Genomic DNA, 20,435 nt, shown 5'->3' with positions numbered 1-20,435 from the left:
CTAGGGTACAGATCTGGAGACCCACAAGAAAGATCCCCTGAGCTTATTTTTACCAGCTTAGGTTAAAAACTTCCCCAAGGTACAAACTTTGCCTTGGCCTTGAACTGTATGCTGCCGCCACCAAGCGTGTTAAACAAAGAAAAGGGAAAGAGTCCACTTGGAGACATCTTCCCCCAAAATATCCCCCCCAAGCCCTACATCCCCTTTCCTGGGGAAGGCTTGATAAAAATCCTCACCAACTGGTACAGGTGAACACAGACCCAAAGCCTTGGATCTTAAGAACAATGAAAAAAATCAATCAGTTCTTAAAAGAAGAAGATTAAAGAAAAGGTAAAAGAATCACCTCTATAAAATCAGGATGGTAAATACCTTACAGGGTAATCAGATTCAAAACATAGAGAATCCCTCTAGGCAAAACCTTAAGTTACAAAAAGTCACAAACAAGAATACACATTCCATTCAGCACAGCTTATTTTATCAGCCATTTAAACAAAAGGAAATCTAACGCATTTCTAGCTAGATTACTTACTAACAGAAGTTCTGAGACTGCATTCCTGATCTGTTCCTGGCAAAAGCACCACACAGACAGACAAACCTTTTGTTTCCCCCACCTCTCCAGATTTGAAAGTATCTTGTCTCCTCATTGGTCATTTTGGTCAGGTGCCAGCGAGGTTATCTTAGCTTCTTAACCCTTTACAGGTAAAAGGGTTTTGCCTCTGGCAAGGAGGGATTTTATAGCACTGTATACAGAAAGGTGGTTACCCTTTCCTTTTTTTATTATTAATAATTATTATTATTATTATTAATGACAGCTGCCTTACAAAGTTTACACACTGGCACGTGAAGCTAATCAAGACCAGATGGTTCATGAGACTGAAATGGAAGAAAGCACCTTACATCTCTAGATCACCGATTTATGTCTGCTGCAGGCCAGCTGTGAAACTGACAGCCGTTTCTGGTCTATCTCCTCCCCCCATTAACAGCCCCACAGTACTTTAAAGAGTACACTGCAAGAGAGCCAGCACAACGCAGAACTCTGGTCTTCCAATGCAAAAGAGCACTGGCTACCTTGGATAAATCCCTTTGATCAATAGGCTCAAAGGATTAATCCTGCAGTCAGATTGTTTCAAGAGATGCATAGTTCTTCAGCCCCTTTGCTTGAGAATAGATTAAATGGTTTTCCACACTTTCATTTGCTATATTTTGCATACGAGCAAGAAAGAGTAACCAAGAGGACAGGCTAAGGTTTCAGTTACATCTTCCACTTGTTGCTTAGGACAGCTCAGCCTTCTCTTGATACAAACATGTAACAATGGGAAGCATTTAGAATCTCAAAGTGCATTGTGTTATCTACCTCCCCATTCTCTCTCCTCACGTAGGCAGCAATTTCTAGGAAAGGAACAGGCATTTCCAGCAGCTAAGGTCTGATAAAGTAAAGAGCTCTCCTGTGTTAGGCTCCGTCTGTCCAAATGGCTCTTTAGAAAGCAACGCAATAGGCCTCTTCAGTTCCTCCTCTTGGCAAGCTTTATAATAGATGGAAAGTCAACGACAATGGAGGCGGAGACAGGACAGGTGCGTAACATTCCAGCGAAGACTCGCTAAGTTGTCCAACAACATCATTGCAGTGGGTCGTAAACAAAAGTTCCCAACTGAGGGCCAAAGCAGTTCAGTCTGCACCTTTAGTAATCTTTCATTTGACAGATCACTTGGGCACTGGTTTCAGCTGCCATTGTTTCCTTCGCTGGTTTGTATAGAAGACGACAATGCACTACAACAGAAAAGAATCAACCAATTTTTAAAGAGCACAAGAATGAATAACCAAATACAAAACTCTAGTTTATATAGAAAAATAAACATAGGCTTGTCATCTTCTTTTCCTTCCAAGAGGCAATGAAATGCTTTTGTCCTTGAAGTCTGGTTTTCAGTTACCTTCATTTTTCTCTCCAGCTTCCTTTCCTTCTGATTTTTTGAAAGTGGGCCCATGAAAAGAAACATTTAAAAATGTGTGATTTTAAACTCTGATTCAGAGAAAGGGAAGATCCCTAGAGTATCAGCAATGGAAAAAAATGTTGCAGGAAACCCCTTCACTGTCCCAAACGGGAATCTTAACAATTGCAAAAGAAATGGTTATTTTCTGCCCTTTGTTCAATTTTATTAGGCTAAATAAAACCTCCAGCACAGTCTCTACAGTCCCTTACTTGCAGCTTACAGAGAATGAAATGTTTGAAGAACCAAAAACTGGGTGATTGAGGGGTTGGATGGGGAAATCCTAAGTTCTCCTTTCCTTGACTAAGTGAAGGAGCATTGACAGTTTAGAGAATCACCACAGGATGTTAACAATGGTGCTTAAGAGCAGTCAGGTATCCAGCGTCATTCACCACCTTTGGAAGCAGATAAAGATATTTAAGCATAATATAACATCGCTTTTTTACTTATGTGAAAAGGATGAGACACTCAGCAGAATTACAGTTCAAGGTTAGCATTAAGCAGCAATTTAAATTCATGCAAGAGTACTGCAACTGGACAATTTTGAGCACTCTTGCTAGTAATGTTAAATTCCCCAGGCTATAAACTCCTCCTTGGCATGCCATATGGTTATCACAATCCTGCTGCTTTTCCTCTTTCCAGAGTCCCCTACTATTCCTCCCAAAGTACCACACAAGACAGGAAGCCCACTCAGCTCTCCCCCACCTGAGACTGTTGTATTTAGGAATACGTTTAGGGAAACGGATTAAACCTAAACTGGCAGAACCACCACCTTTGGAGCTGTAGCACATGGGCTGCCCATGCAGAAAGCACTCAGCCTCTCAGTGCTCTCAACCTCCAAGATGACTTTGCATTTCTATACTGCTTTTCAGTTCACCTGACATTAAAGCAACCAAAGCTTCAACCTCACCAGAGCAGGGGAGGTTTAGCCTATTTTAACTGAAACAGAGGCTCCAGGTTTGTGACCTGCCCAAGCAGTCAGTGACAGATCTGAGAAAAGGATGGGGAAACATGAATTCTGGGTTCTAGCAACTAGACCATGCTCCTTCTTATATAAATGGATCATTTGTTCTGTCTAAAAAAAATCTGGAGCATACCTGCATTTTGAGACCCAAAACCCCTTGAGAGGAATAAGAAAAAATGTTTATTGTGGATATGGAACAGTGAATTCTCATTTGGGCTAATGCAAATATAAAACTTTTACTGCAGGATGGAATTATAGTTCAGCATGAGCAGATTTGTTAATCAACACTTCCAGCATTGTAGCAGATTTGAAAGGAAATCTTCCCCTCTTCAGTTGAGGAAGATATCCATTCTGAGGCAAAAAGAAAAGGAGTACTTGTGGCACCTTAGAGACTAACAAACTTATTTGAGCATAAGCTTTCATGAGCTACAGCTCACTTCATTGGATGCATTCGATGAAGTGAGCTGTAGCTCACGAAAGCTTATGCTCAAATAAATTTGTTGGTCTCCAAGGTGCCCCAAGTCCTCCTTTTCTTTTTGAGGATACAGACTAACACGGCTGCTACTCTGAACCCTGTCATTCTGAGGCAGTTGCACTTATGAATCCCTGACGAGAGGTTATGGAGCAAGTTTTTTCCTTATCCAGCAATTTATCCATAGCCAAAGCCATTATCTTCTTTGTGTCAGTTTTATTGTTTGGCTGGGAATATTTATTACACACAAACGGATTAAGAAACCCGATTGCTGAAAAAGGATTACACATCCCTACACTGCACCTGAATACGAGGAATATTCTTTATGCAGGACTCTCACATTACTTTTAAAGCAGTGCTAGGTTTTACTTTAGAAATTAAGGAGACTGCCTATTTTTATAGTAAATGTTATCAGGAAGATTGCAATACCACAGCACGGCTTAGTTTTTAAATCCATTCTTATTAAGCAGCAGTCATGTAAATTTGGCAGCAGACCTATTCAAGGAGAGTGAAACATGAAGTTCAACAATGCACTCAACGCGTACACTAACTTTCTACACATCTTGCTATCAAACCCCAGTGAGATAATGTGATACTTGAAGGACTGTAGACTGTTTATTGCCAAACAAGAAAGAGCTGCCAACTTCAATTTGAGTTACTGGTCTAGATATTTGGCAGCACAAAAAATAAAGTACAACTAGCAAAAACTTCCTTTCTAAAGGTGTGTGGCCCTACAGAAATGCAGTAAAAAAGAGCTCAGAGCCCATAGGTTTTTAAACAATAAATTCATACTTGCCAATAATTCTTTTCTTTAGTTTTACAAATGACCATGCAGACGAAACTAGAAATGTCTGCATATTTAAAAAAAAAAAAAAAAGCAGTAATTCAGACTTATCAAGGCATTTAACCTTTACTGAAAATGAGACAGACAGGTTTGGAAGAGTGAATTTTCTTGTTTCCATCAATATGTTTTTGTATGAGGAGTTGATGGATAGACTCAAAAGTAAGTGGTATGCTGAATGTTGAGAAAGTATAACAGCATGTTTTCTTTTACAATTAAAAATCCATTGCTTCCCTTACATGATATCTATTTTTATAGAAATTTCTGCCATTAGCAGAAGCTAGTTAAAATTGAAGCTGGAACACCAACTTAAGTTCTTCAGTACCTGATAACTGAATTTCTCAGCCTTAAAAAAGGAGAGAGAAATTAAAAGCGACAGGATGGTGCAAGGTTAAGGACTATGCGAGCTAGCACTCAATTCAGGCAATTCCAAGATTAAGGTTCCTAAAGTCATGGTAATTTCACTCCACTTTAATGTTCATGCCATGTATTTTCAGTCCAGTTTTCATCATTTAATGTAGGGCTCTGCATATCATTTATTAATCTATGCCCTAAAACACAGAATATGCAAACATGCAGAGTTAACGATGCAGTAAAAACCTTACTTCTGAGTTCCCTGACTTAAGTGCTTCACTTCAACTTTAACACTGCATTACTGCATCTCTGTGCACACAGTATACGGTACGCTGTAACAAAGCAGTAAAATTGATTACAGAAACATTAATTTATGGTCACAGAAAGCAAGACCACAGACTTCCCCCTGCTCCCACAGATAGGGCAATGTAGTAAAACTTATTAATTAAGCTAGGAGAAATGTGGTTGTAAAATTTGAATCTGAACTAAATGTATCCCTGACCATACATCTCATGTCCTATGGAGGACATAACCATAGTGGTGGTAGCTAGGTGCTGTTCTACACTGTGTATAAGAAATAAGTTATCACTGTAGACTACTGGCTGAAGTGGAGGAAAGTGTGGTTGGGTCAGTGTGGTGGCATGGGGGGAATATAAGAGCTCCTTACAGTACGACAGCTGATGGTATCTCCAGTTAGAATCCAACTCAAATCCAATGCCAGGTAATCCAATAGTTATGGTTCTTTATTTACAGTATTGTACTGTTGATAATGGACTTGTGAATGAGGCTTGGTGGTTGGTGCCAAAGGGGTGTTGGTGGATAAGCAGATAATGGGCACGTTACAGGGTCAACATTAAGGTTCCAGTTCAGTTCTTAATTCAAGTTCTATTTACAAACTCAGGTGACAAAGTATGTCCAGAAATTTTCACTTGTCTTATTTCCTCCTAACACTATTTAAGTATTTTCCTGAAAATTGCATTACTTAGCCAGTATGTACTCAAAAAGCTAATCTGGGAGTAAAAAAAATTACACACCCACATAAAGTAGGCTGAGACAAAAGTATAATGTATTTGAAAGCTAGGGTTGGGTAGTAGCAGCAGGAAGCAATGCATGGACAATCTAGAAAGCATATTTAAATGGTCACAAGTTCCATTCCACAGGGTAAGGAAGCCCTGCTAGAAAGGCCCGATTCTCAACCTCATTTTCCTGCAATTCCATAGATTCACTGGCCCCAGAAATTCAATGCTCCTTGGAACTAAAGTTGCCAACTAGTGCATGAATGAATTATTCCACAACATTTCAGAGCTGTATTCATATTGGATCACCTGCATTCAAGCTCTTTCTGTGCTTCAACCAATAACTCTTCCATAAAGCTACATGTGGCTGGCTTTTTTGAAATGTGCAGTAATTTTAAGAGAACACGCTAGCTTGGCTTGTTCAACTATTCTGCTTTTTTAAACAGACTATGATAAGCCATCCAGGAATTTCATTAGCTGTTAGGTTTGAACTGGAACAATTTTTAATGAGTAATGCTAACGTTTTACTACACAAGCTCTCCACAATACTAAAAGCAGCTGCATAACCAAAGAATCCATAGCAGTGGAATAAAGTAGTTTGGTTATTATTTAAAGTAGCAATGTTCTCATTTCTCCCCAAAAGCAGCTTTTCAGATTTATAAGTGGCTCCTGTTTTCTTTTGAGGCACAGAAAGGCATTTCAAAGATGGTTACTGTCACAACCTCCCTTCATGCTCACAGCTTGGGTAACTGGGCCAGGATTTGATTTCCTCCCAGGTTCCAGAACAGCCTGTGCAGAATCTCTGCTGCTGTATTGCAGCCACAGGACTAGAGGCAACTGCAGGCGTTTTGCCCCCAGGAAAGAGATGTAATGACCACATAGTAAGAATATCTGCAGGCCCCTCTACTATTCCCATAATCCCTCTGGAGCAGTCCTACCAATGCAAGATGGATGCAAAGATGAAGGAAAGCTCTCCTTTCCACTCCACACTAACAAGAGGATCTGCAGCACCAGTCAGAAGAGACTTTTGTCAAGAGGCAAAGCTCATTATGAGCTGTAATAAGCCATGGAACACAAACTTCCCCTTGCTTAGGGAAGGTTATGGTTCTGAAAGCATTTCCATTGACCCTCAAGTATTTCCAGCCTAAGCAAGTCACAAAATATAGGACTTTAAGGCATGGCTGTCATCCAATTAGCTAGCTCAATTTTCTCTACTTGGTTTAACACCTGAGCTCCTCTTAGAATTAGGTGGCCAAAAACTTCATTAACCCTGAGTTAAGCTTGCCCAGTGCTGTGCTCCGTGTTCTGGAAGGACAAGACACCAATGAACAACCTGAACTCTGTGTTAACTAAACTTTGGGGCATTTAATTTCCTCGGGTTTTAAAAAAATGTAACCTCATCACTCCCATGTTCCAAAGTCCAGCTTTCCTTCCAGTTCCTCTGGCTCCTTGGCAATGGATTATCCCAGCCACAGAATGCACTGGCTGCATATTGGCCCCTTCACTGCCCCTGCATCATTTCATTTCCCATTTCTGTCCAGCAGAGCTCAGTTCTCCCTCTTCAGCCTTACTAAGGCCAAGACAAGCCCTGGATATCTGACCAATAATGTATATTCCTTGTCTTACGTCTTGGTGGGTGAAGACAGATGGACTGTGTTTTAGTTACATACATCCACTGTATGAGCCTATTGGTGTCTATAAAACCAAGGTAAAGTTCCAATACAGTATGTAGATAAATAGCAGCAAGCTACGCAGTACTACTCCATAGCCCACAAGCAGCACTCTCAATTATCTGGGTAGTATTCATATCCCAGCAATGCATAAAACAAAGCTCAGAGAGGAAATGGAAATGATTCTTATATAGTGCCACTCCCCCATGAACGCAATGTGAAAAAAGCGGAGTCAAATAAGGTGAAAATCTTAAATGACTCAAACTGTGCTGTAGAATCTCTATGGACAGAAATTCCATGCTTGACTAATAAGAGTAGAGCAGTAGGAATATAGTACTGACCACCTGACCAGGATGGTGACAGTGAAATATTAAGGGAGTAGGAGAGGCTACAAAACCAGAAAATGCAATAATAAGGGGGGGGGGGGACTTCAGCTATCCTCATTTTGAGTGGGTACATCAGCTCAGGGTGTGATGCAGAGATTAAATTTCTAGACATCATCAATGACTGCTTCTTGCAGCAGGTAGTTCTGGAACTCACAAGGGGAGAGGCAATTCTTGATTTAGTCCCAAGTGGAGCACAGTATCTGGTCCAACAGGCAACCATAACTGAACCACTTGGTGATAGTGACCATAACATCCTTGCATTCAAATGCATCCGATGAAGTGAGCTGTAGCTCACGAAAGCTTATGCTCAAATAAATTTGTTAGTCTCTAAGGTGTCACAAGTACTCCTTTTATTTTTGCATAACATCCTTGTGAGGGAAAAAAATATAAAAAACCTACCACAGTAATATTTAACTTCAAAAGGGGAACTACAAGAAAGAGGATGGTAGTTAGATGTTAAAAAGAGCAGTCACAAGGGTAAAATACCTGCAAGCAGGATGGAGACTACTTAAAAACACCATTCCAGAGGAATTCAGGCCAAACGTATAAAAATAAAAAAAAAGACAGTAGGAACACCAAAAGAATGACACCATGGCTGAACAGCGTAATTGCCGCTAAAAATGCATCCTTTTAAATTTGGAAGTCAGATGAGGAAAATAGGAAGCAGCACACAAACTCTGGCAAGTATAAGAAGCCAGGCCAAGAAAGAATTTGAGAAGCAACTTGTTACACAGTAATAAAAAAAAAAAAGTTAAGTACATCACAAGCAGGAAACTGCCAGACAAACAGTGAGGCCACTAGATCAGTGGCTCTCAGTCTTTCCAGACTACTGTACCCCTTCCAGGAGTGTGATTTGTCTTGTGTACCCCCAAGTCCCACCTCACTTAAAAACTACTTGCTTACAAAATCAGACATATAAATACAAAAGTGTTCCAGCACACTATTACTGGAAAATTGCTTACTTTCTCATTTTTACTATACAATTATAAAATAAAGCAACTGAAATATAAATATTGTACTTACATTTCAGTATATAGAGTAGTATAAACAACTGTATGAAATTTTAGTTTGTAATGACTTCGCTAGTGCTTTTTATGTAGTCTGTTGTAAAACTAGGCAAATATCTAAATGAGTAGATGTACCCCCTGGAAGACCTCTGCGTACCCCTAGGAGTATGCGTGCCCTTAGTTGAGAACCACTGACCTAAATTAGCTATTACCACTCAAGAAAGATCTTGGGAGTCACTGTGGCTAGTTCTCTGAAAACTTCTGCTCAATGTGCAGAAGCAATCAAAATGGCTAACAGTATGCTAGGAACTATTAGGAAAGGGATAGAAAAGATAACAAAAATATAATGCCATTATATAAATCCATGGTGCACCTACACCTTAAATGGTGTCCAGTCCTGGTCACCCCATGTCAAAAAGGACACACAATGGAACTGGGAAAGGTTCAAAGAAAGGCAAAGATGAGCAAGGATATGGAATGACTTCCATACAAGGAGAGAGTCAAAAGATTAGAAGGGACAACTAAGGGGAGATATGATAGAGGTCTATAACAATCAAGATTGGTGCAGGAAAATATGGAGAGAAATGTTATTACCCTTTCACACAATACAAGAGCCAGAGGCAAAGCAATGAAATTAAAAGACAGCAGCTTAATACAAACAAGAAGAAGTACTCTTTCACACAACTAACCTGTGAAACTCACTGACATAGGATGTTGTGATGACCAAACATATAACCAGATTTTAAAAAACCTGGGTAAGTTCATGGAGGATAGGTCCATCAATGCCTATTAGCCAAGAAGGTCAGGTACAAAATCCATGCTCAGGATCACCATAAACTGCTGACCACCAGAAGCTGGGAGCAGAAGACAGGGATCTTTCATTGCCCTGTTATGTACACTCCCCCTGAAGCGCTGATACAGGCCACTATTGGAGACAGGACCCTGGGCAAGATGGACCATGATCTGACCTAATCTTGCCGCTCTTTTCTATGTACGTTCTTATAAAGTGCTAGTATAATAAAGCTGAGTAAAACAACTCAGACCTACATAATTCTCTTGAGCTAATAAATTGCCAGATGCACTAAATCCAAATTATACAAAATGGAGATGTTATGTCACCCTATATACCATTTCCATGAAGGGTACTTCCTTTCCTGAATACAGATCTCAGTCATTTGCAATTTAAAAACAAACCAACAGCCTTTTGCCTGAAGCCATCCTTTGAATGTCCTCTCCGGTTTCTTGATCAAAAATTGTATCAGAGGGGAGTCTAAATTTGAGAGATTACAGCAGCTTTTTCATACTAACATGACATTTGGAGCGAAGAGTGAGGCACATGTGACAGGGTAGGGGAAATATTTAACTTGCATAGCATTGTGTCATTGCCCCAGGCCACGCGGTATCAGCCTACAGTACACTGTTTGTTCTATAACCTCTCCTAGGAAGTGCCACAGTAATAATCGGAACACCGATAAATACCTAAAAAGTAAACCATTAGAGAACCCAGAGAGCTGAACTTTAAATTCAGGGCTACATGGAATTCTACCAGCTCCTTCAACTATTTACCCCTGTGCAAGAAATTACAAAACTCAGCTAGAAATCTTGATGTGAAGATGTTAAAATCCCATAGTGTACAATTACGACTTCCATGGCAAAATAGTTTTGTATGAATTATTTTAGTATCAAGTGGCAGAATTGATAACATGCACCCGGGGCCATTATTTACTTTCTATACAAGATAAGGGTGATAAAGCATGCACAAACCTGAGTATGACTGAGCATTAACGAGCACCTGTGTCCTGGCCCAAATGGGCAACATTGGAAATGGGCAATGTAGCAAAACCTGTCTCCTAGCACTTTACCAAGCTAAAGAAATTACGGTGCCTGAAGTTAAAGAAGAAAGGTTTTTCTGCTTCCTGAAGGAGAGAGCAAAGATTCAGTACAGTAGAGTTTAAAGACATGTACAGAGCTTTGGGAGAGCACCATGAAGGCAGCAGTCACATTCTAGATTTTAGTATCCCCCTTAGAACCGTGGGGAGGCAGATCCAAAGGCCAGATCTTTTCTCCAACACATGCACAGGTTCCTAGTCCTCTGTTCCAACATCAAACCCATTTCCTTCTCCTCAACAAGATCCCGGGGATGGGGGGTGAAAACGTTTGCCTCCTCTCCTCTGCCTTAATCCCATCAAAGGCATTACAAGCCCTAGAAGATAAATTGTAAAACTAAATTCAATTTTATTTAAGAAACTTGCTTGGAAGAGAGGGAGCTTATCAGAAATATCTATAAAAGTTCCTGAGTCTGAACACGAATAAGCCGAGCACTGGGCTAGGAACCCTCTCTGAAATCCCCTTCAGAGGGTGTTGAAGCAGCAATGCCAGATCCTGCCCTCCCCCTCCCTCCCCACATAGAGTCACCAATACAGAACAGCTTTTAATGTTCTGGGATTTCAAGCCATACTGAAAAAGGTGAGGTAACAGGCAGGGACAGTTAGAAAAGCAGAAGAAAAAATAGAAGGAATAACTCCAGACATATCACTATTATAAGACAAAGTTACCACATAATTTTATGGCCCCTTCCAATTTAGAATTTCCTTCCAGTATTTCTAACCCATTGTACGTGTGGCCAAGGCAGTGGTAGAAGACCACGTCTGTTGGATGTAAATTTCCCTCCAAAGGCTCTAGGACATCAGACTTGAAAATCAGGAATAGACTTAATAAAAAGAAAAGGAGTACTTGTGGTACCTTAGAGACTAACAAATTTATTAGAGCATAAGCTTTCGTGAGCTACAGCTCACATCCGATGAAGTGAGCTGTAGCTCACGAAAGCTTATGCTCTAATAAATTTGTTAGTCTCTAAGGTGCCACAAGTACTCCTTTTCTTTTTGCGAATACAGACTAACACGGCTGCTACTCTGAAACCAGACTTAATAAATGCCACTTTAATTGAAAAATATGATCAGCAGCTTTCCCAAAGTAATATTCCCACACACTGGTGTTACTAAACGAGGCAAGCAGATGCCAGAGTGTAATGTGATCGGAAGCACACTTATGCACACCTAAGCCCCCTTGCTCAGATACACCTGCAACCACTAGCGCAGTATGGAAGTGAGGTTCAACTATAGCTCTTCCAGAGTTGCTGACCTGACCTCCTCAGAGCAGGTCCCCAAAAGGGCCTTGTCTACACTATCAGGGTAAGTCAATCTAAGTTCAGCTACGTTATTCATGTAGGTGGAGTAGCATGAGTCAACGTAGTTTAGGTCGACTTACTGCAGTGTCTACACTTGAGCCCGGACGCGCTCCTGTCGACTTACCTTACTCCTCTCGTTCCGGTGGAGTATCAGAGAGTGCTCTGTCATAGATTTAGTGGGTCTTCACTTCAGTTTTGAAGCACTGACAGACACTGAGGCAAGCTGAACTTGAAATCCTATGAGGCCTTTTCAGAGTCACTTTAAAATGCAGCTCGAACATAAAACAGAAACAAACACTCGCAGGTTTTGAATAAGTAGGAGAATAATGAACGATACACAAAATCAAAGTCAACCCGCACTTAATCATTTGGGGTTACTCCTCTCCTACTTACTACCCTAAAGCTGTATAAAAGTAGTATATATTTTATCTGAGATTATGTAAACTCATTGCAGTGATTGCTGGCTGAGACTGCTACAATGATGGCTGAGTTCTAACTAGTACTATAGCTCTTTTTATAACTAACTTTCTCAGTTCTTTTGGACTGAAGTTTCTAGGCTTGGCCTCAGTTCAAAAGTGATGATGTTTTCAAAAAAGCATCAGCTATGCTTCGCTTAGAAATTCCAGTTACAAGAATGAAGACACATTCCAATATGTTCTCACCCAAGTTTTTATAGTCATAACTCAGCTGAGTCAAAAACTCAGTCCTCTTTGAATCCAAGTATGACAAAGTTGGTTCAGTGATTACGCATGTCTGAAGTCAGCAACTCCACGATTGCATAATAATACTTTTCTACACATTTTCGCAACAGCCATGAAAGACTGCACTCCTGCACTGCTTATAAGCGCCACAAGATGAATATCTCCAGTCAACTTTTATACACACAGCAAAATGAACTGCTCAGATTTTCATTTTTTTAACATCATAAAAAAGTATTCTTAACAATCTTAATTTGAGAACAATGAAAACCTATAATGTTTCAAAAACAGTTATTGATGAACTGAAACTGTTACCCAAATACAGGGGCAGGCCTAGAAAGCTAGGAATAGGTAACCCTGTCAGAACACAAGACACTTAGTGATTATCAGTTTTTATTGCTCTGCTTTCAAGGGTTGTCTGACTTGACCAGACCAAATTTACTCTAGATTGAAATAGAGAAGCCTTTTCAGCAGTTTAGGAATACATTAGTTTGGTTATCTGAAGATGAACTGAAATGTTTCTTTTTATATATTTTTGAATCCTACTATTTAGCCAGAGACCAGGCTAATCATTTTAGAATGCCAGAATCACTTTAAAGGCAATTGGAAGACTTATTACCTGCCAAGATCCAAGTTCAGGACCCCAGGATTCTTATTTCTCTTCCAACCCCGATGACATGACTAATAGCTAATGCTGTGTAAGGCATGATGCTCCCAAATAGCTAAATGATGTCAGTTGTAGCAGAGGAAACAGAACACCCTGTGATGTTGCACTCCATATGCTTTATGGAAATATGCTTATGAATATGACATGACTGGACTATGCTTCACGCTAAATACCCCTTGTATGGTATCATTACAAAGCTTATAACCTACTGAGTGTGTTCATCCTGTTTGTTTGCATGTATTATTTCTATGTCTGGAGTTAGAAGAATAAGATGTAAACTCGTATTACTGATGTAAACCATGTGGAAGCCATTAAGGGTGCTTCAGAATCAATGAACTGTAAATGGCTCTGTTTACTTGCAAACCTTCCTGTGTATGTGTGGGCCAGCCCAGAAAGAATGGAGGCTGGGGTCTCACAGGACATGTGACCATGTCACCAGATAATGAAATCCATCTTAAATCTGGTACTTTTCCATTTAGAAGGAGGGGTGGGGACCCAGAGAGACAAAAGATTCCTGCCTTGTGCCAAAGCTATAAAAAGGGGATGAAGCAGGACAAAAGGGGTTGCCAGTCATGAGAAAACCCCTGCTTACCACCTGAAATGTCTGCTGGAACTAACAAGGACTGTACCATGGAAAAGGATTGGGCCCAGACTAAGAAGGAGTCTAGTCTGTGAAAGAAGCTTATCGGAACATCTCTGTGGGTGAGACATTACCTGTAATCAGTTTGTTAATGTATTAGGCTTAGACTTGTGTGTTTTGTTTTATTTTGCTCTGTGACTTACTTTGCTCTGTCTGTTATTATTTGAAACCATTTAAATCCTACTTTTTACACTTAATAAAATCACTTTTGGTTATTAATGGACCCCAAGTGATTAATACATGTGGGAGCAAACAGCTGTGCATCTCTCTCTATCAGTGTTATAGAAGGCGGACAATTTATGCGTTTACCATGTATAAGCTTTATACAGAGTAAAACGCATGTATTTGGAGTTTGGATCCTATTGGGAACTGGGTGTCTGGGTGCTGGAGAGGTAACCTTCTGAGCTGTTTTTGGTTAAAGTCTGCAGTTTTGGGGCACGGCCCAGACTCTGAATCTGTGTTGCAGCAGGCTAGCATGTCTGGCTCAACAAGGCAGGGTTCTGGACTCCCAAGCTGGCAGGGAAAACAGGCTCAGAGGTAATTTCAGCACATCAGGTGACAGTCCCAATGGGATCCCTGTGACCGAATCCATCACACACTGTACCAGTAGAGCCCAATGTTTTTCACAAATACAAGAAACCTGAACAAACAAACAAAAACTCACCCAACACAGCAGCAGCTCCTTTTGCTACTGTCCCGTGAGGGCTAAAATGAAATAGGATGAAATTCCCCCCAAAATTATAAAAAATAAGAATATCACAGGGCTCTCCACATTGGTATGATCTCAGGTCTTGGCAGAAAAGTAGCTTTCAATTTGCCTTTAAAGGGTAGTCATAATTTAAATCTAATCTTGTAATTGGTGTCTGGGATCTTAAGGATTTATGTATGTCATATAACACATTTTGGTCACCTTTAATATAGTTAAACAGTTTCAATTTCTCCCAACGTTGGCTAAACAAGGTTCCTTAGAAAATAGGATGACAAACTAATCACCACAAACAATATCATTTATGAAGGCAACAATAAATGTGGTCCTTTGAATCTCAAGCAAAATTTCAAACTCATGGGAAGTCAAGAGACAGAACTGTACAAAATTTATACAGTTAATATCCCTACCAGATCTACCTCAGAAGGTATATAATGCACAGCAGTTATTAGTTCTCTTGTGAGAAGCCATAAGTTTTGGTCATAATACCTAGCATTTAGATGCGGTACTCAGTGGTGAGGAAACAAGTTATATTCTGCATTCAAAATAATCAGAATCACAACAGATTACAAAGGAAGATGGTAACTTTAAAAATTTTGTCTAAATGTTATAACAACTTCTTTCTTCCTACAGAAAGGTATGTTACTGTATTACAGTCGTTCCTAAATCCAACTAAATCCTCTTTCCTTTCTGAAATATCCAGGTGTACTAATTTACAAAAAGAAAAGGAGTACTTGTGGCACCTTAGAGACTAACAAATTTATTTGAGCATAAGCTTTTGTGAGCTACAGCTCACTTCATCAAATGCATCTGATGAAGTGAGCTGTAGCTCACAAAAGCTTATGTGCTCACTTCATCAAATGCATCTGATGAAGTGAGCTGTAGCTCACAAAAGCTTATGCTCAAATAAATTTGTTAGTCTCTAAGGTGCCACAAGTACCCCTTTTCTTTTTGCGGATACAGACTAATACGGCTGCTACTCTGAAACCTGTAATTAAATTTAGATAGCCTAAAATATTTGAATTCAAAATTCAATATGCATCACATTTCTAAATATAAACATAAGTGTATAGTAATAACTTAGAATTAGCTAGAACAAAAAATGGAACTGACTTGTGAGTGCTACTAATAAAAATTTTATTTTATTACTGTGAATGTTTTGCTGATATCTCTGTTATTTTAGTTGCCAGACATATATACCTTTGCTTCCTTCTCTCAAACACTGCACCACAGGAAAATGTAACTTTTGCCTAATGACTGGGACGTAGTAATGTTAACCTCCAGCTTTGACTACTGAAGTTATTAATGATCATTCCCCTCTATTCGGCACCGGTGAGGCCGCATCTGGAGTACTGTGTCCAGTTTTGGGCCTCACACTACAAGAAGAATGTGGAAAAATTGGAAAACGTCCAGCGGAGGGCAACAAAAATGATTAGGGGGCTGGAACACATGACTTATGAGGAGAGGCTGAGGGAACTGGGATTGTTTAGTCTGTGGAAGAGAAAAATGAGGAGGGATTTGATAGGTGCTTTCAACTGAAAGGGGGTTCCAAAGAGGATGGATCTAGATTGTTCTCAGTGGTACCAGATGACAGAACAAGGAGTAATGGTCTCACGTTGCAGTGGGGGAGGTTTAGGTTGGATATCAGGAAAAACTCTCTCACAAGGAGAGTGGAATGGGTTACCTAGGGAGGTGGTGGAATCTCCTTACTTTGAGGTTTTTAAGGTCAGGCTTGACAAAGCTCTGATTGGGATGATTTAGTTGGGGTTGGTCCTGCTTTGAGCAGGGGGTTGGACTAGATGACCTCCTGAGGTCCCTTCCAACCCTGATATTCTATGATCATCACACTGGCCCCAACTGTTGAATCCAAGACTGGCCTCTGAAATACACAGAGGATTTAAAGAATACAAACTTTTCCCTTATTTTCATTACAGTGTGAATGCAGAACTTTTAGAAGAACAAATTGGAGAAGGCCTAAAGCAGGTGCCGCCAGCTTGTCTCTACAAAGAGCTATTGCGGGTGCACTAGCTTCTTGCCAGTATAGCTAAAGGTCTGGTTAAAACGTTTAACAAAAAACATTAATAGAAGTGCTCTCTTCTGAAAAAAGAGCGTGTGAACTTTTGTCTTGATTTAAAACATTCACTGGCAAGGTTTGCGACCCAAAAACCTCAGCCCTGTAGTAATGCCCGAGAACCAGAAGGAAATGACTAGACTATTTTCACTGCCCCAAACTGAGTGAAATGCTAAGAAAAAAGCGTTAATGATACCGGCTACATTCTTTATATACAATACTCAGCTTAAACACAGTTATACACTGAAAAGTGACTACAGATGGCATCAGGGATTCAATATCAATTACTCCATAACAAATATGCTCAATTTACAAGTTTCCAACTGCCAGCTCTGCAAATTCAACCCGGGAAAGTCAAGTTGTGTTCTTCCTAGCTCCTGTATGCACCATCAGAAGAAACGAAGATACTGCACTCAGAACTTAACAGTTCTGTTGATCATTCTAGATCATGAATCCACTCCAGCTGCCCATTTCGCAGCCGAGATGACTTAGGGAAAAAACTTTTTTTTAAAAACAAGTAGCTATTACTATTTACATCACTTTTCTGACCATACCACACTTTAAAATACTGTTTTAAACTGGTTCAAGCTAACTAAACAATGACCAGTGTGGACTGAACTTAACCATGTGAAAAACAATATGAAAAAAGAGTTCCAGTTTAGGTCCCTACCTCGGTTAGAACAGTTCTGAACTATGCTTAAACAGTTTGGCCCTGTTCCCCCACTGATTAGCCCAATCCTGTTTGAAGAAACAGTTGGCCTGAACAAATTAAAAGCTTTTTCCAAGGTAAATATCAATTGAACCACCCCACTGACTAGCCCAAACCTTAGCTGGGCACTCTCGGCAATTACACGAGCCCATTACAGTCCTGCAGACCAGACTGAGAAGAGAGCATGTCTCTAGCGAAAGTACTGCCTCGTGTAATTTGTTGTGTATATTACTCCTTGAGGAACTCTGCACCACCGCACACTTACAGAATTCATGTCCTGCACAAATTTATTTGCTTCCCTGCAGAAAAATGACTTCTGATAGTGAAGCAAAGGGAAGCAGCAAGAGTGGTCACGCACCACTCGCAAAAAGCACGGGTGCATCATTTTGGGTGCCTGGAGCAGACCAGCGGACAGGTAAATCACTGCAGTGGGGGTGGGGCTGGGGAAGCCCTGGAGAGTGGCTCCTCACTGTGCTGGGCTCATTTGCTAGTCCCAGATGGGCTGACAAGAATAGGATTTCCTCTTCCCCTGTAAAGAGCAGGTCAGACCCATGCCCAGACCCAGGTCAGACCCATGCCCAGAAACCAACCCCAGCTGCAGGAAGCTCTGCACTCCCCTCCAGCTCCCTGTCCCTATCACTCCTCAGCTGCAGGGGGAGGGGACATTGTATGGGGAATGATTCCCCCATCTGGCCAACCCCTCTGCATCCAGACCCCACTGACCTCCCCACCTAGACTCATCCCACTACACGCACAGCCCACCCCACCGAGACCCCAGCACCCAAACCCCCACTCCACCGAGCCTTACCCCCTGCATCTGGAGCCTCCCCACACCCAGAGTGCTCCACACAGAACCCTCTCATCCCTGTAGTATCAGAGTAGCAGCCGTGTTAGTCTGTATTTGCAAAAAGAAAAGAAGTACTTGTGGCACCTTAGAGACTAACAAATTTATTAGAGCATAAGCTTTCGTAAGCTACAGCTTACCCCCTCCCCACCCATGGGAGACAGGCCCACCCACTCTGGGTCCCTGCAGTAGTCCCCCAGTACCTGCATAAGTCTCTTCTCCCACGTCCCCCCAAGTAGCTGGGCTGCCTCCCCCCATCCCTGTGCCCAAGACACTGGCCCAAGCAATAGCTGTCCCCCATCCTTGCAATAGCCGTGTCATCTCCCCAGTCTCTGTATCCCCAAGGAAGCCCTCCCAGGCCACCAGCCCCCGCATCCCTGTAATAGCCAGGTGACCCCCAGTACCTATAGTAGCTGAACCACACCTCAGTCCCCATGTACCCCCACAGGGTAGCCCCCCATTACCTATAGTACCCAGACCCCTCCCAGCTACACCCCTGGCATCTGTAGCAGCCGCCCCCCAATAGGGTCCCCCATCTCTATAATAGCTGTCCCTCCAGGGGTAGCCCCCAGTCCCTGTAGGAGCCTAACCCCCCCGGTAGTCCCCCCCATACCTACAGAAGTTGGACCACCCCCCCGGTACCTGTAGGAGCCCCCGGGACCCCCGTAGGAGCCCCCGGGATCCCCCGCTACCCGTAGTAGCCCCCGGGACCCCCGTAGTAGCCGCCAGGTCCCCCCGCTACCTGCAGTAGCCCCCGGGACCCCCGCTACCTGCAGTAGCCCCCGGGACCCCCGCAGTAACCCCCGGAACCCCCGCTACCTGTAGTAGCCCCCGGGACCCCCGCAGTAGCCCCCGGGACCCCCGCTACCTGCAGTAGCCCCCGGGACCCCCGTAGTAGCCCCCGGGACCCCCGCTACCTGCAGTAGCCCCCGGGACCCCCGTAGTAGCCCCCGGGACCCCCGCTACCTGCAGTAGCCCCCGGGACCCCTGTTGTAGCCCCCGGGACCCCCGGGACCCCCGCAGTAGCCCCCGGGACCCCCGCAGTAGCCCCCGGGACCCCCGCTACCTGTAGTAGCCCCCGGGACCCCCGCAGTAGCCCCCGGGACCCCCGCTACCTGTAGTAGCCCCCGGGACCCCCGCAGTAGCCCCCGGGACCCCCGCTACCTGTAGTAGCTGAGCAGCCCGTTGCTGAGCACGAACCAGCGGCGCTGGTAGCCCTTCAGGTAGTTGGTCCATTTGAAGAGCCAGCCCTTGTAGGTGTCGGTGTCGGTGTCGCAGCCGGCGGGAGCGGCCGGCGCCCCGAGCCCGGCGCCGCCGCCCCTGCCCGGCTCGCTGCCCGCGCTCATGGCTGGCCCGGCGGGTTCTTGCAGGCCAGGCAGGGGACGGCGCCGAGGATGGAGACCAGCCCGCGGGTGCCGCTGCACAGAGCGGCCGCCTTCCCCACAGACCCGGCCCCGCGCCGCCGCTCCGCCCGGCCGCCGGGGGCACCGGCGAGGGCAGGGGGCGGGGCGCCGCGCTCACGTGACCGGGCAGCGGCGGCCCCGCCCCCAACGTGTGAGAGTGGCGGGCGGGGCCGGAGCTCCGCGGGGCTCCCCCGCGGAGGGGCGGGGCCGGGGCCGAGCAGGGCGGGGCTCCCCCGCAGAGGGGCGGGGCCGGGGCCGAGCAGGGCGGGGCTCCCCAGCAGAGGGGCGGGGCTCCCCCGCAGAGGGGCGGGGCCGGGGCCGAGCAGGGCGGGGCTCCCCAGCAGAGGGGCGGGGCTCCCCCGCAGAGGGGCGGGGCCGGGGCCGAGCAGGGCGGGGCTAGGAAGCGCACGTTCGGGCTGGGCAGCCCTTAGAGGCGCCGCTGTGCGAGGGCTCCCCAAGGGTGGGGCGGAGCCATGACACAGGGGGCGGGGCCTGTCTCGAGCCGAGCCGAGCCGAGCCGAGCTGGGGTGGGGGCCTGCCTGCTTTGGGGCCTTATTTCCTGGCCCAGAGCCAGCCCAGGGAGCCTGCTCTCCTGCCCTCAGTCCCTGGCTGCTCTGGCGGGGTCCGGGCAGGGTCAGGGGGTTGGGGTGCGGGAGGGGGTGTGGGCTCTGGGAGGGAGTTTGGGTTCAGGGGGGGCTCGGGGCTGGGGCTGGGGTGTGGGAGGGGGTGAGGGCTCAGGGCAGCGCTTACCTCAAGTGGCTCCCAGAAGCGGTGACATGTCCCTCTGGCTCTTAGGCAGAGGGGCCAGGGTGCT

The 20,435-nt window shown here is 43.9% G+C and overlaps 1 protein-coding gene and 1 long non-coding RNA gene across 4 annotated transcripts in view; both read right to left on the bottom strand.

Annotated features, from left to right (window-relative positions):
• OSBP2 (oxysterol binding protein 2) overlaps window positions 1–19,710 on the bottom strand; it is a 345,452-nt gene extending 325,742 nt beyond the window's left edge. For 2 of the 3 annotated variants that reach the window (XM_043497816.1, XM_043497820.1), the window contains exon 1: window positions 19,383–19,710. In XM_043497816.1, the coding sequence (XP_043353751.1) occupies window positions 19,383–19,564 (182 nt within the window). In that variant the 5' untranslated portion in view covers window positions 19,565–19,710. The remainder of the gene's footprint in view (window positions 1–19,382) is intronic. The other variant, XM_038373548.2, reaches the window with a different exon arrangement.
• On the bottom strand, window positions 805–13,550 carry LOC122456763. Its single transcript, XR_006275805.1, has 2 exons — window positions 12,008–13,550; window positions 805–1,768 (listed from the first exon to the last, which is right to left on the bottom strand). It is a non-coding gene; the product is annotated as an uncharacterized LOC122456763 (long non-coding RNA).
• Window positions 19,711–20,435: the final 725 nt, after the last annotated feature.

Source organism: Dermochelys coriacea, chromosome 15 (genome assembly GCF_009764565.3).
Source record: "Dermochelys coriacea isolate rDerCor1 chromosome 15, rDerCor1.pri.v4, whole genome shotgun sequence".
NCBI lineage: Eukaryota > Metazoa > Chordata > Testudines > Dermochelyidae > Dermochelys > Dermochelys coriacea.
Note: the sequence above shows the minus strand (reverse complement) of the source record. Positions and strands in the feature narration are given on the sequence as shown.